Source organism: Vanessa atalanta, chromosome 21 (assembly GCF_905147765.1).
Source record: "Vanessa atalanta chromosome 21, ilVanAtal1.2, whole genome shotgun sequence".
NCBI lineage: Eukaryota > Metazoa > Arthropoda > Insecta > Lepidoptera > Nymphalidae > Vanessa > Vanessa atalanta.
Window position 1 is genome coordinate 2,968,583 of NC_061891.1, and position 15,335 is coordinate 2,983,917.

The 15,335-nt window shown below is 30.0% G+C and overlaps 2 protein-coding genes across 4 annotated transcripts in view; both read right to left on the reverse strand.

Annotated features, from left to right (window-relative positions):
* Positions 1-157: 157 nt before the first annotated feature.
* LOC125072325 (electron transfer flavoprotein-ubiquinone oxidoreductase, mitochondrial) lies at positions 158-9,491 on the reverse strand. Its single transcript, XM_047682929.1, has 15 exons — positions 9,399-9,491; positions 8,917-9,021; positions 8,550-8,662; positions 8,182-8,380; positions 7,940-8,031; positions 7,684-7,843; positions 7,096-7,208; positions 6,053-6,272; positions 5,643-5,798; positions 4,618-4,742; positions 3,959-4,076; positions 3,066-3,173; positions 2,747-2,860; positions 1,763-1,837; positions 158-1,366 (listed from the first exon to the last, which is right to left on the reverse strand). Exons 1-15 carry the CDS (start codon positions 9,430-9,432, stop codon positions 1,278-1,280), a joined length of 1,821 nt encoding a protein of 606 aa, XP_047538885.1. The 5' UTR covers positions 9,433-9,491; the 3' UTR covers positions 158-1,277.
* Positions 9,492-10,674: 1,183 nt separating this feature from the next.
* The window catches only part of LOC125072287 (malignant T-cell-amplified sequence 1 homolog), a 35,461-nt gene continuing 30,800 nt past the window's right edge, over positions 10,675-15,335 (reverse strand). For 2 of the 3 annotated variants that reach the window (XM_047682853.1, XM_047682852.1), the window contains exons 2-5: positions 13,075-13,227; positions 12,129-12,229; positions 11,180-11,381; positions 10,675-10,822 (exon numbers count right to left, since the gene is read on the reverse strand). In XM_047682853.1, the coding sequence (XP_047538809.1) occupies positions 10,741-10,822; positions 11,180-11,381; positions 12,129-12,229; positions 13,075-13,227 (538 nt within the window). In that variant the 3' untranslated portion in view covers positions 10,675-10,740. Of the gene's footprint in view, positions 10,823-11,179; positions 11,382-12,128; positions 12,230-13,074; positions 13,228-13,328; positions 13,418-15,335 lie in introns of those variants that run through there. The other variant, XM_047682851.1, reaches the window with a different exon arrangement.

Sequence of the window (15,335 nt, forward strand, 5' to 3'; positions counted from 1 at the left end):
GATACGACTTTTGTGCAATGTTTGAAAATTTTGAAGATCCTACAAGACCAAAGTTTAGTATAACAAAATTAGTCAATATTAGATGATCACGCCACAACAAAAAAAAACAGCGAAATGACTTCTTACCATTTTTGGGTTGGGTTATAATAATAACAAGTTTATTTAAAATATTTATTTATGATTTTCCAACGCATAAATTCAACACTTATTCTAATTGGGATTCTTACACTCGTGCAAATAGCCATTAGGTACCATTCAAATATATATTATTATAGAACTGTAAAAATATACTTTCAAAATACAATAAATTGTTTCTGTATATAAAAAGATGTCTAAACCGTTTTATAGAAAAATATATTTTATTTACATTGTCTACGTATGTACAAAAAACAAAACTATGAAGGTATACAAATATCAAGGCAGTAGTCTCACGGACATGATTATTATATATAAAAATTCCAGTTCCACCTAAAAGTTATGTATGTAAGAAGTTTTCGTTTCGTTTTAACAGCATGGTCTATTTTATTAGTCAATATAAAGAAGATTGCCTTCAAGTTCTGTCACATTATTCGATTGACATTTAAGAGAAAAAGATCATTAGATCTTCTTTTTGGAACGGAACACCGTATGACGTCAACTGATGGCAACAAGTAACGTTAGCAAAAATATTGAAATTATTTTTTTACAATTGCTTCATTAATATGTTATAATATAATTTTAAACAAAATAAGTACCCAGTTGCATTAGAAAATTTTGCTGAGGAATACTCCATATACTACATTTTAAAATAGACCACTTAACACAGATTTAACCGGCCCTATCCTAACAGATAATTTATTGATTTATTATATTACATTGCCTGACTTCAGGTAGCTTTTAGAAGTATATTTTTTATCATAGTATGTATATTCACCTAGAACAATGAGGGGCTGTCGTTTATAGCTTTGAAACAAGGTCTAATAGAAATATATAATGTCTATAATTCTCATTAACTCATATTCATAACACTATATACACTAACTAATCTCGTGACACAATCAATACACTCAATTTGGATCTTGGAATAAATTTGCTATCAACTCCACGAAACTTAGAATTAGTTGCCAATTTGAAATTGAAAGAAATCAGGATCATTTTATTTTCATTACAAAAGAAATATTCAGATGCCCCAAACTAAATAATTTAACGCCGCAAATAAATATTCCGGTAAATGGATTCCAATGGATATGTATATAACAGCTTCAATTATTTAAATAATAAATAACCGGTACATTAGTTTACATGCCGTTGTAAGCGGGACCGCCACCACCTTCGGGGACCACCCAGTTGATGTTCTGCGATGGATCCTTGATATCACAAGTCTTACCTGTAATTTTAAAGAATTATTTTTATAATAATTCATGTTTCTGGTATTCGGATTTTGGAATAGTTATTTACTTTTAGCAATTTTATTTATTATTTATTAATGTTTATGTAAAATATTTTTGCCATTTAAATCTTGTATTTAAATTTTATAACTTGCTATCTGAGTATTATTATTTATTTTGTTTTTTTTGAGATTAAAATTATTGATTATTGAATAAATTTCAAACAAAACTGACCATTTTTATCAAGATACATAATAGATTGTATTAAAAAATCTGGAAGTCTTGATGCATCACAGATGTGGATACTTAAATACTTTATGTACCATAAAAAAAAAACTATATATATATAAATAATCTAAAATCCGATTCCAATCCCGAGAATAACAATAACTTACAGTGTATACAGTTTTGTGCGTTGATTTGTAGCCTCTGTCCTTCGCCTGTCTCCATAGGGACGAATTCATAAACTCCTGTAAATACACGCTTTACATTAGTTTCAGATGTAATGTATGTAACTAACATGTATGCATATCTATAACCGAATATCCTAAAGAAAAAAACAACAAATTATATAATTGTATGCTTAGGTGCTGACCAACACATTCAAAGTGGCCTTTGACCCTTCAATACTTGCAACATCTGGGAGTAAACCTCTTTTAATTTATTAATTAAATGAGTTAACATTATTATTTATCAGGTAATAATAATAATGATTTAGGTTTTCTCTAATTCTATGGTTGCTCAGATCTCAATTAGCACATAAGCAAATTTATGAAGCCAATTTTGAACTACTTAATTTTTTTTTTATGTAACTGTTATTTTGCAAACTCAGAAGTTGTAGAGTGGAGCTATTCAATGATTGTTTATAAGGGAAATGGTTCATTTGATTAATTTTAACTAATCACGTTGAAATACACAATAATAACTGTTTCTTTTTTAAATCAATATGAAAAAAGTAAAATTACATACATAATCAAATATTTACGATGATTAAAAAATGTTTACATGTATTACAATTTTAATTCGATCAATTTAAACAAACGGGTTATCTACACCATTAATAGTTATGTACAAAATTTTAAAATGTTATGATATTATATATGATATTTTTTATATATATCACTTCTACTTTTTTAATGTTTTTATCACCTGTCTATAGCTATAATTATATTTGTAAAATCTGTGAGAGTAAGAATGACATTTTTTAACGCCATTTTTAAATTTGCAACAGATGAATTCTTGGCCCTTCTCCATAAAATATTACTAACACTTAATTATACACGCCATAACGAAACAAATATATAATAATATATAACTATTAATTTAATTTATTATAACATATTTATATTTTTATCTTGAAATTGAAAAACTGAACTCACCCGCTGGACAAAACCTAGCCTCAGGTCCATCGAAGATTGCGAGATTCCTCTTAACAGGTACTGAGTCATCTTTCAGCGTCAAATGTGGTGGTTGGTCTGCTTCGTGATTTGTTCCTGAAGAAACAAATAATTAACTGCTAGTAGCCATATTACTTAGGCTTTTCTTATTTCATACAATTTCGGGTGCATGTACAAGTGTAAATATGTGAACGTATGTATAAGTGCGAATGTATTTGCGTCAAAACATGTGTGTGTGTTTATCAGATTGTTAAAGTTTTCACTAAAATCACAACAATAGTAAGTAATAAATAAAGTTTACCAGTCAGAGCAACTGATGACAATAGGTCAAAGGTGATGACACCGTCCGGCTTAGGATATTCTATTGGTTGGTACTCTTTGGCAGGTTTTAGTTTCGCGTGATCCGCACCTATAATTATAATAAAAGACATACAATCAGTTCATGGGTTATAAAAAAAACCATTGTAAGTTAAAAGTTCAGGCATTATTTTTAACTAAGATATACATACAATAATATAATACATATATAATATAATATACATATAATATATATAATATACATTTACATTCTGATACATTTTTATCATAAAATTGTATAAATTAATTACAAACATATAATATCAATTAGTCATATCCTATAAAACACCTTTAAATAAATGGTAAAGACACACAGTCCAGAAATCAGATCAGCAAATTCCTATTAAAGTAGAATGTAGTTCATTCATCAGTTAATTATAATTCTTATAAAATTCTGAACCTGTCAACCTGCAGTATTACTTCATATTTAAATATGTCCTATTATAAAGTCACAACACAAGAGACCACATATGGTATGGTGCACAATTAAGCAGACCTATTAGCAAATCGCACGAATTGTGTAAATCTAACTTTGTATATATCTACTCCTTTTTTTTCGAACTGTGTATTGCTATTGGCCCTATTGGCCTCTACAGCGTCACCGAGCGAGCTAAACTACTCAAGCCTTGATATTAAGGGCTCAGAATACGCGCGTCCTGAGGAGCCTCCTGTGAGGCCGGACCTCGGCTTAGGACGCCGTCGTCGGGAGGGAGGAATGACGTGTGCATTCATCGTCGTATGCCTACACCTCGACGAGTCGGTAAGAATCTACTCCTTATTCGATTAGGATAGGCTATATGCTATAGATTTATATGTATGTATTTATTGAACGTTTACCTCCGTGACTTAAGGTCCATGGTTCTTTCCCACGCATCATAGTGGAAAATGCAGAGTATGCCACACCGCCGTACAAGCCCAGTGACGTGTGGAAGGATGGCCGACAGTTTCGTACTTGCTGAAATATAAAATATATCCTTTAACTAATTTATCACAATTGTACAGTTTAGTTTAAAATATCATCATCTTTAGTTTATTTCATACTCAGGAACCAGATAGCATAATGATTAAGATTTAATATTTAAATTTATTAAGCTTTTAATTTATTACCACATAACATTTAGTATATAACATACGTATATATTTTTACATGTAGGTATGCGTCGGATTACTCATTGAATTTATTTTGCTAAAATAGTTTCTGTTACAAACTTTCTTTGCAGCGCTTTCAAAGACCGGCTTGTAGAATGTTTTTATATTAAGTATTTTGAATTATATAATGTATAAAATTACCAGTTATCGTAATATATCGGCCCAATTTCAATTTTAAAGCATATATTTAAAAAAATAAAACAAAGGAAAGTACAGATAAAGTTCTAAATGCATTTTTAGATATTATATAATTACTTTCACTATGAAAAGATTAAAGAATAAACATGGTCCTTCTCACAAAGCCTAGATTTATAAACAAGTTTTTATAAATCTTAAGTTTAAATTACCTTTAATTCCTTATAAACATATGACTCTCTCAGTTTATCTTCATACATAGTGGGCGTTACACCCTTCTCGTGAGTAGCCTCACCTGAGAGAATCAGCTCCATGGCTGACTCCGCTGCTAGCATACCTTAAATAGAATATTCTCGTTAGAAACTATTCTAATTATCGTCGTTTCCAATGGCAGGAGGAACGATAATAAAAATCAACTTTGACGTTGTATTGACGTAAATATGAAATTGACATAAATTTTTTTTTATTATAGATTGGTAGATAAAATTGAATTTTGAATATGTGTGAAGTCGTAACTGGTATTTGAGAAGTCATATTAAAAATGGTCATTATACATTACGTAAACTTAACAAAATATGTCCAAAATAAAACTCCGTAAATATCACAATCACTTTCTTTACTTTTCTCTTGACTTTACATTTTTCTCTTTTTCCATTTCTTTTGTTTTTCCTTCAACGCTCAAAACCGAATGAATGAAAATACCGTATCCTCCTTTCTCGCACACATTTTGTTGCCATTCAAAAATATAATTACCGGCAATCAATAATATTTTATTGTTAATAAAAATATAAAAATAAAATAAAAGAGTCGGTTTACAATAATTATATATAATTTCTGTAGTGTATTAGATAGAAAATCACATGAAATATGTAAATTTAACATTGAATTATCTCTACTCCTACTGGAATAGCCTGTAGAGGCGTATAGTGATATTTACTTTTATGTAATATAATTGTATACTCTATTCCAACCATAAGAGGAGAAAAGCCAAATACACCACATTTGTCAGCAAATTGTCGCGATATTATTAGTCGAGAACTTGATTAATCTATGAATAACATCTCAGTTCACAAAGTTGATGGTGCATTGATGCAGTAAGTAATGGTTAAAAAATTGTCTATGGGCAGTGTTGGTTGACCCATCAGGATCATTAGCCATGATACAATAATAAAAAAGTGATCATTCATATTTCAGCTCAATTATGTTCAAAAATGAAAATATAGTTTCGAGTTCTTACCACTCTTCATAGCATTATGAGTGCCCTTAATGCGGGGCACATTGAGGAAACCCGCAGTGTCACCAGCCAGGCAACCTCCTGGGAACACTGGGACGGGAAGACACTGCCAGCCGCCCTCCACGAGCGCTCGTGCTCCGTAAGCTATCCGAGTACCGCCTGTAAAATTGAAATTAAATATTTAATATGAGTAAAACTGTAACAACATTTCAACATAACATATTTTTTAATATTATTACTGAGTTTATGGATTTGTTCCCTTCACTTTTCAAAAGTAGGCAGTAAAATGTACTGATGTTTCGCGGTATAATAAGAGATGAGTACTATTACAGCCTACGAGATATGGTAGGTACCCAACAGGACAGATTTTTAAATATATGACTTTTATAACAGAAAAACATTTCATAACTTACCTTCAAACATAGGCTTTATATAGGGGTGTAACTTAAATCTTTGGAACTCTCTGAAAGGGCTGATGTAAGGGTTTGTATAGTCAAGTCCCACCACGAAACCAGTTGCAACTAAGGGTGCTTCACCCTCCTCTACATTAAGGTGGTAAATAAATGATCCTCCATATGTGTTTTTATCGAGAGGCCAGCCTATAGTATGTTCAACTAGGCCCGGTTTATGATTCTGAAAAGAACATACTTATAAAATTCCAAATATAAATTATGGCAACTCAGTTAATAACAAAATACAAGGTTTAATTAATATAATTGGAAGAAATAAGTAAAATATTTTTTAAATAAATAATCTAATATTAAATTGTTATATTAATTAAATGATATCTACATACAAATCAAAATTGAAAATTGAAAATTGAGCCGAGATGGCCCAGTGGTTAGAACGCGTGCATCTTAACCGATGATTTCGGGTTCAAACCCAGGCAGGCACCACTGAATTTTCATGTGCTTAATTTGTGTTTATAATTCATCTCGTGCTCGGCGGTGAAGGAAAACATCGTGAGGAAACCTGCATGTGTCTAATTTCAACGAAATTCTGCCACATGTGTATTCCGCCAACCCGCATTGGAGCAGCGTGGTGGAATATGCTCCAAATCTTCTCATCAAAGGGAGAAGAGGCCTTTATCCCAGCAGTGGGACATTTACGGGCTGCTAATGCATAATCAAAATTACTTAATAAGTCCTATATATATATATCTTATAAAAAGCCAATTCATGTTTTTATTTATAGTAGTTTTGTGAAAAGCAACTTTATTTTTTAATGATTCATATTAAATATCAGATTTATAATTATTATTTCACAAGAACATGAAATTAACATTTATTACACAATAGTCTAAATGTACAGTGAGTAAAGCTGACAAATTAAACCATGTTAAAAGTAATTACTCTATCTTCTGGTATAAGTTTGAAACATATTGATCTATAAGTTCTTTATTTAGGCACTATAATAAAATCGAGGTAGGTATAATATTAAAATTATTATTATTTACCTCTGGTGCAACTTCCCAAAGCTCTTTTAATCCTATACCGTATGACTGTGGTTCGCTTTTCTCTCGCAGGTTGTATTTATTGGACACCATCTTTGTTAAATGTCCGTGACATCCTAAATAAATAGGAATTTTGAATTTAATTTATTTACATTATTATTGTTTATTCTTGTTTATATTATAAAACTTAAAACTTCATAAAATATTAATGTAGTATTATTAGCCTTCATATTTTAGGCTATATATCATCTTAATATAGCAAACAGTATAAACAGTTGTGATAGTTTTATTTAAAAAAAAAATTTATTGCATCACAGACTTCCGTTTGTATATTTAATATCTGTGCTAGGTTATATCTAAATACAAATTATCATTCCTGTTAAAGTTAGTATTAAAACATTACTCGAAGACACTTGATGTGTCCCATCCAATCAAATCAACTCCAGAACTTCCAGAAACTGAATAAGTAAAATATCTCTTTGGATTTTTTTTATGTTCGTACTCTTGGTTCCCTTATATTCATTTGTTCATTGTCATATAACAGAACTAAAAACTATAAATCTATATGTGTTTATCGTTTATATTACTTACCTTCAGCAAATATAGTGATCTTGGAGTGAAATTCCATGCCTCTCTCAAACATATCTTTTGGGCTGCCATCCTTAGCTATACCCACGTCACCTGTAGCAACTCCTTTAAGGGAGCCATCATCTCGGAATAACAGATCTGCACCGGCACAACCAGGCCACACCTGTGCAGGTATTTAAAATAAATTTTAATAAATAAAAAGATTTTTATAATGGAAACTATTTGTTTTTAAGTAATATAAATGTTCAATAGCTTTTACCTCAGCGCCTACTGCTTCTGCTTGTTCAGACAGCCATTTCACTAAGTGACCTAACCTAACGACATAGTTGCCGTGGTTGTAGTTAGGTAACCCTGGAATAATTGGGTTAATATAAATTAATAAAGCTATTAATATTAATTGCTTTGAGGTATTTATTCATTATTGATTATTATAAATACCAATAAATAACTAATTAATATATGAAATATTAAAAAAAGTTATGCTTTTTTTTTCAAACTCACCAGGGAATACAGGAATTGGAATTCTCCCACTTTTGGTTAACAGGCCAAACTTATCAGATGTTACAGGCGTGTTCATTGGAGCCCCTTTATCCTTCCAGTCAGGAATTAGCTCATTCAGAGCTATGGGGTCCACACATGCACCAGAGAGTATGTGACCTCCGGCTTCTGCTGCTTTCTCTAATAGTGTTACTCGCACCTCCTAATCAAATAATAATTTATTTAAAAGACTATCTAATAAATAACTAAAGTAAAACATTATAAGATAAATTATTTATATAATATATATACTTGAGATTTATTAAAATACTTGTATGTTTTGTCTAAAAGACTTTAATCTCATATCTTAATGTAAAGTCAATCATACATACAGCACCCTTTTCTTCAGCAATTTGCCGAGCCCTGATCGCAGCGGCCATACCAGCGGGACCTCCTCCAATGATGAGGATATCTGTCTCCTCTGCCACTCGTTCCATACTTATATCTGATAATTGACATTATTCTCATTTAAAAAGTGTTAGTGATATTTAAAATAAGAATTGTAAAGAAATCTTTAGTTTAAAATAGGTAGATGTTTTGATTACTAAAATGAGTGTTACTTTAATCTTTTATTTTATTTTAAATAAGCCCCTAAATATTCCAGATATGTTATCAAAGTAAACAATAGATAACTGTTGTTAATTTAATAGCAATGACGTAGAGTTAAAATAATTTAAGCATCTAAATGTTATCAGTTACCTTTCCATCTCGGATCCTTGTCGCGGGGATGAATAGTATAATGAGTCGTTATCTTAGGATAAGCATCCGAATAAAGTCTTCGAGCAGCACTTGTTAGCCTCCCCACTATAAATATTGACCACAAATTTCACTTAAAACTGAATTTTACGAAATCAAAATAAACGTATGTCGAATGAACTTTGAACTTCTAAATTTGAAATGATATTGCGTAATGAAACGTTTAAACAATTACAATATAATTGATTCTTAAAATTACTAACACATTGAATTCTTGTTTCAAAATTTCCATTGCACTTTCTTTTTTGATTTTTTAAATAAAATCAAAAACAGCTGACTAGCAACGTCACATATAGATTGTATATAATGAATTACTGAGAGTAAAACGAAATTATTACAATTTTCTACAGACACAGTTACACATTTTTATTGTTTTTTTTTTTAGAATAAATGTAAGTTTAAGGATAAAAAAAAATATTATTTACCCTGACGAGCCGAACTAACAATTGCTGTCGCCATTTTTACAAAACATACGTTCCGAGTATTTAACTACGTATGTACAATCGTTAAGTCAAACAAGTGCAATCCTAAAGTTTATTTTTAATTATAAATAATTGCATGTAATACATATTCACTACAAGTTCCAAATTAAATCTTATATTTTCATTACAACAAGTCACAGTGTTCTTATAATATCAACAATTAATATAACTTTCAATAAATTACTTATCAATTTTTACGTACGACTAAATTGAAACGTTTTAGCGCGGCAAATTTAAACTTTAATAATTCATAAAAAATGTACATTATCATATTATTTATGTTATGTACCCTTTTTTTGTTTATTAATTATTTGGTAATCTTCTAATAAATTATATAAAAAGTTATTGCAACTGTCTTTGATTGATATTTTGAAATAATAATATTTAATTTATTTATTATCCCATACCAATTTTACTATGTTACATTTCACTAATTTTTTATACGTAATTATTATAAGTACCTCTATTAACATTTGTCTCGAATTTTCTCGAACTTTTAATGAATAAAACATAAACACTAGGTAGACACCAAGACAAGTCACCTCTAAGGCTATATCAAATTTTTTTAACATTATATATTCAAATATCTTGCCTTTAAGTATTTTATGTACTTATGTTACTAAAGGAAAACTTATGGCGGACAAAAATGTACTATGGCGTGCTAACTGCTAATTTTGGAGAAAATATTCCTATAGGTCGGCTAGGCTCAGTCTAGTACGTTAAAACTTGGTGAGGTTTTTCTTTATTTAGTTGTCGCACCCTATGTATAAACTCAATACTCTGTGTCAAACCTCCATTTGAGCTTCGTTTATTTAAAGTTTCAGGAAGTAGGGTAGCAAGAAATTTCCATAGGCAGCAAAGGTGTTATAACCATAGCTCATGAGTTGAAAGTTATTATAGGACGCCTTATGCATACGCCGAAAGAGAAAGTGGCCAGAATAAGTTACAGTTGCGCTTGCTAGTCCCTTTAATTTGCTTAGTTTTATAATAGATTGACAGTTTTATTTTTCCCTGGAAATGTTCAGATTACACTGTTGATCGCAATTAATCAAATCAAAATCAATCAACCCATTTTAATTACCTTTCGCTGAAGTTCGTAGAGAAGTAAAATTATTTTTAATTATAAATTTACTGATTACGTCAATAATATTTGTTATTTAAAATAACAATGAGAAAAAGTCGACGCGGGACGATAGGTTTAAATGAAATACGATTTATACGGATACATTATTTATTGTTATAAAAAAAAACTTAAATTATTTTAGAAAATAAGCTGATTATGAATTCACTTGACAGGTTTCATTTGCCACAGACCATCGTTGAGATAATGACAGTTTTCTATCCCCACGCCTTTGTTTACTTTAGCTCTGAAAAAAAAATATATAATTGCATTTGTATATATATGTTATATACATTTCATACTTTTCTGATTCTGAATAGTTTTCCATTTCATTACTAATTATGAACTTTGGAACTTTGTTTCGAATTGAGGTTATCTTTAAGTAATGATAATACACACAACCATTAATTACAGATTATAAATCAACATATTTCATAACTACATAGTTATACGAACTATTTGATAACAAACTACATAGTAATAAAACGTTTAGTTTATTGATCACTCTAAAAAACTTTTGAAATGTGATAAGCCTTTGATTATGATTAATTATATTAGTTACATTAATAAATGATTAAGGAATTAAATATTATAGACATCTTACATATCCTGAGTCGACAGAGAAGTGATGCCCACAGCCAAAGCATGTTGCTTCCCTTCAGCCATCACGGCCACAACGCTGCTTTTTTCGACTGGTGACATTCGTGCCCCTGGTGACGTCAAGCCGGGGCACATTATGTTGGCACCACTCAGAACGAAGCGAATTGCTCCCTTGTCGACTTGTTGCATTGGCAAGAAGAATGGGTCTATAAATAAAAAAAGGATACATAAATATTAAATCTATAATGAATACTTATTAAAATTATGTATTATACTTTATTACAAAATTTTACAATTACTGCAAGGATTCTTGCAAAAATCAAGATTTGTACCTTTTGTTGTATGCATCTTGATATATAATATTTAAATAAAACAATAAATCATTTTAAGTATTTAATAGTACTTATATTATCATCTTTGTCTGCATGGATTAAAGTATATTTAAAATTAATATGTAATGATACAATATTGGACACATGGTCTTGAAAAGTATTTTATGTTCACCTCATAAGTGTAAAAAGTCTAAATTAATATCTAATTAATCGTCAAAAATAAATAAAAAATATTCTATATGGTAATATGAGTACATAGAAAAGTTGTTTATTTATCGTACTTATTACAATTTTATAAGGTAAACAATTATTAGTAAAAAGTATTTTTTTTTGTTGTAAGATATACAATAATATTATAAATGAGAAAGTAACTCTGTCTGTCTGTCTGCTTATGCTTAGAGAAATCAAATGTATGTATACGTATGAAAAAGCATGTTTGAACACAGCATATTTTGATTATACATTTGATAGCGTTGTTAGAAGTGAGCACTGTTTCTATTACGTTTAGCTATCGATCCATATAATAACTGTGACCGATGAATCATAATAATAACGAGATCCGCGACAAATACAGTCATTATGGAAAATATTAATTTATAAATACAGTCGATCTCAGCTTACACTTGTGGAGAAGTCGCAATGTTGGCATCCAAGGTCCTTCACGGTGGCGGAAGAACAGAAGTTCACCGGCACTATTCACCATAATTTCGATATGGTCATGACTGAAATTATTAAAAAAAAAGTATGTACAAAATGATATAAAAATTGACTTTTTTATTCTTTAATAAGATATTTCTTTACACCTTAAACTGTGTGGATATATATTCTTTTATTTATTGATTTATTTTTTTAAATAAGTTACTATTATCTATATTTTTGTACCTTTGTGCAAAAATAGGTACTTCAACCTATTTTATTATAAAAAAAAATAAAATAACATAAGAGTAATTTATAGTGCTAGAATTTTTATTATTCTATTGATATAAAATGGATTATTACTCAATTAGAAGCTTTTACATAAGTAGGTATTAGGTATTTATATTATTGCGCGTCATGGAATACAAGTGACCTCCAAACACCCTCCGTGACGATATATATCTAATCGCATAATGTGCTACAGTCAGACATTGTAGACTTAAATACAACCTTTGTTTGATCTTTTTTAATGTTTATATTCTAATATATTTAAATAATTTCGTTGCACAGATAAAAAAAAAACATTTAAAAATGTTTCAATAAATACTTCTTAAAAGATAAAAAAAATGTATGGCAATGTTACATAAAACAATTTTTAGAGTTTGTTACAGAGTTTTATATTATAAAATATTTTTTATGATCATGTTATGATATATTGTAATTGTTTTATTATAAAAGACGTAGGTAGTCTTGAAAGTCATTGCAAAGTTAATTCAATATAATCTCAAAACAATAGACCAAAGGTACTGCATAATACTATGTTATTGTATATTGTAGCAACATATTTGCCTTATATCAATGTGCGATGAGTACTGAATGCTAAAGATAAACTTTTCACATTGTAAATACAGTAGGAATGATAGGATCTTACCATTTCACAATTCTGAACGTGTCCTTTTTGGGCAGCACTTGGTCGATGTGGTTTTCGAGATGAGGGTACAACTCCAAAAGGCGGGAACGAATACCCTTTTGGACCGAAGATTTGAGCTGCTGGACACCAGAAATGCTCTCCTTTTCATCAAACCTAGAATAATAAACATCTTTTTTATATAAATATTTAACTATAATTATTATAGGAAGCAAAAATATCTGACATATTACGGTAACAAATCATTCCTCTCTTACTTCGTTTTTAAAATAAACTCATAAAAAGTATAACAGATACAGATTCTTTTAAGTCGTCTAGAGCGATCGTTCATTATTTCTGAATATCTATTGGAAAGTGTTAGCATGATACTCGAAACAGTATCTAGAAATAGAACAAAAGTTCTGAAACGATGTCGAATTAGAGTCAATTCGTTTCCAATTTAGAACGGCTACCCAACGTTACTCCGATAAATATACACAATTGATTCAATTCGAGCCTCATTACGTTGTTAGCAAACATACAAATTTATCCTTTATTGAAAAATGCTTATGAATATATTATGTGTACGTGATATAACAATTTGTTCGATACTGATTAAACGTACATTTATAGTCGATTCCAAAGGCAGGAGGGATATAAACAAATAAACAAACTTAGACTTTCAATGGGCATAATTGCTCGACATGTAAATAATCTATGGCATACGTTTAAAAGATTCGTAAAAATATTGGATATTAAAAATTTACAGCAGCAAAGCTATGAGAAAATCTCTTGGAATGTCTAAAACTAAGATTAATTTATCTTATCTCGTCCTATCATTGAAATGTACGTATCATCGTACGGTGAGATCAATTAATGATCGCCCCACATGCCATCCGCCACGGCTTCTGTACATACATAGAAATTACATAGTATGACCTTACATAAAGAATATAGTATTTTTTTAAATAGCTATTGCGATAATGTAATTTTGTAACATATACATATATTCAGCGCTCACCGTCAAGAAATCTAAACCAATATCAACTTTTACAAGCACTTTTGAAACGTTATTTAACAAACTATATTAAGTGAAGCTACCACCGGATCGGAATGCAGATTCTACTGAGAAGAACGGACAAGAAACTCAGTAGTTACTATTTTTCAATATATACTGCCTCGACAAATATTAACTCCACGCTTTTTTGTGTTGAATAATATTGCCTTCATTACCAATTTTTACAAATGAAATGAATTTATGAATCGGCAAAGTTAAAAATATCTGCGGAATTTTACCATAGAAACGGATACCTTGATACCCCAAGAAGAATTTATTGACTTTGCGAAGTCAGAAACTTGTATATATAATCGAAGATGCTACGTTCCTTGTGTCTGTAATTTCATGACATACTATGAATATAGCTATTTAAAATATTGTCATCAGTCGAATATCAGATGAGGACATGGCATCCAGAAGGAAAACAGATTACTACAACTAAGGTAAATATGAACTTATAAACTTAGACTTCCACTAGACAGCAACGTCAAGAGGAAGCAGATAAATAAGGTCCTGATAAATCGATACTGATTCATAGAATGATTACAATTATAATCGTTAGCAGGAAACATCATGTCACAGAACATTCGACGCATACAAATTTTCAAATAATACGAATTATAAATAGAAATTAAAGATTCAATGGTGCTTCCCCAAATTGGAACTATTGTCTTGATATGCTATCTTTGGTTAAAGTCCAAGTTTTATATCGACATGGTAAGCAAGTGATATGATGGTTATGCAATGCCGATAAATAAACTATTTTGAAACTTATCGTTACACATATTACTTATACTATTAAATTACACATAGCCTATACCAACATCAGAAGCTAAGATAATAACTTTGAAATTGAATTGGCATGATACCATTGGTTAAAATCTTGAATAATCCATGGTATCCATGGTAGGGTTTTGTGCAAGCCCATCTGGGTAGGTACCATCCACTCATCATAAATTATACCGCCAAACAGCAGTAGTCAGGCACTGCTGTATTGTTGTTTTCCGGGTTGAAATCAAAAAAATCAAAATCAAAATATAGTTTATTCAAGTAGGCTTTTACAAGAACTTTTGAATCGTTATTTAGCAAACTACATTAAGTGAAGCTACCACCGGTTCGAAACGTAGATTCTACCGAGAAGAACCGGCAAGAAATTCAGTAGTTACTTTTTTTTTAACATCTAAGAAATACAATCATGTTAGTTATATATGTGTGTATGTTATATCTC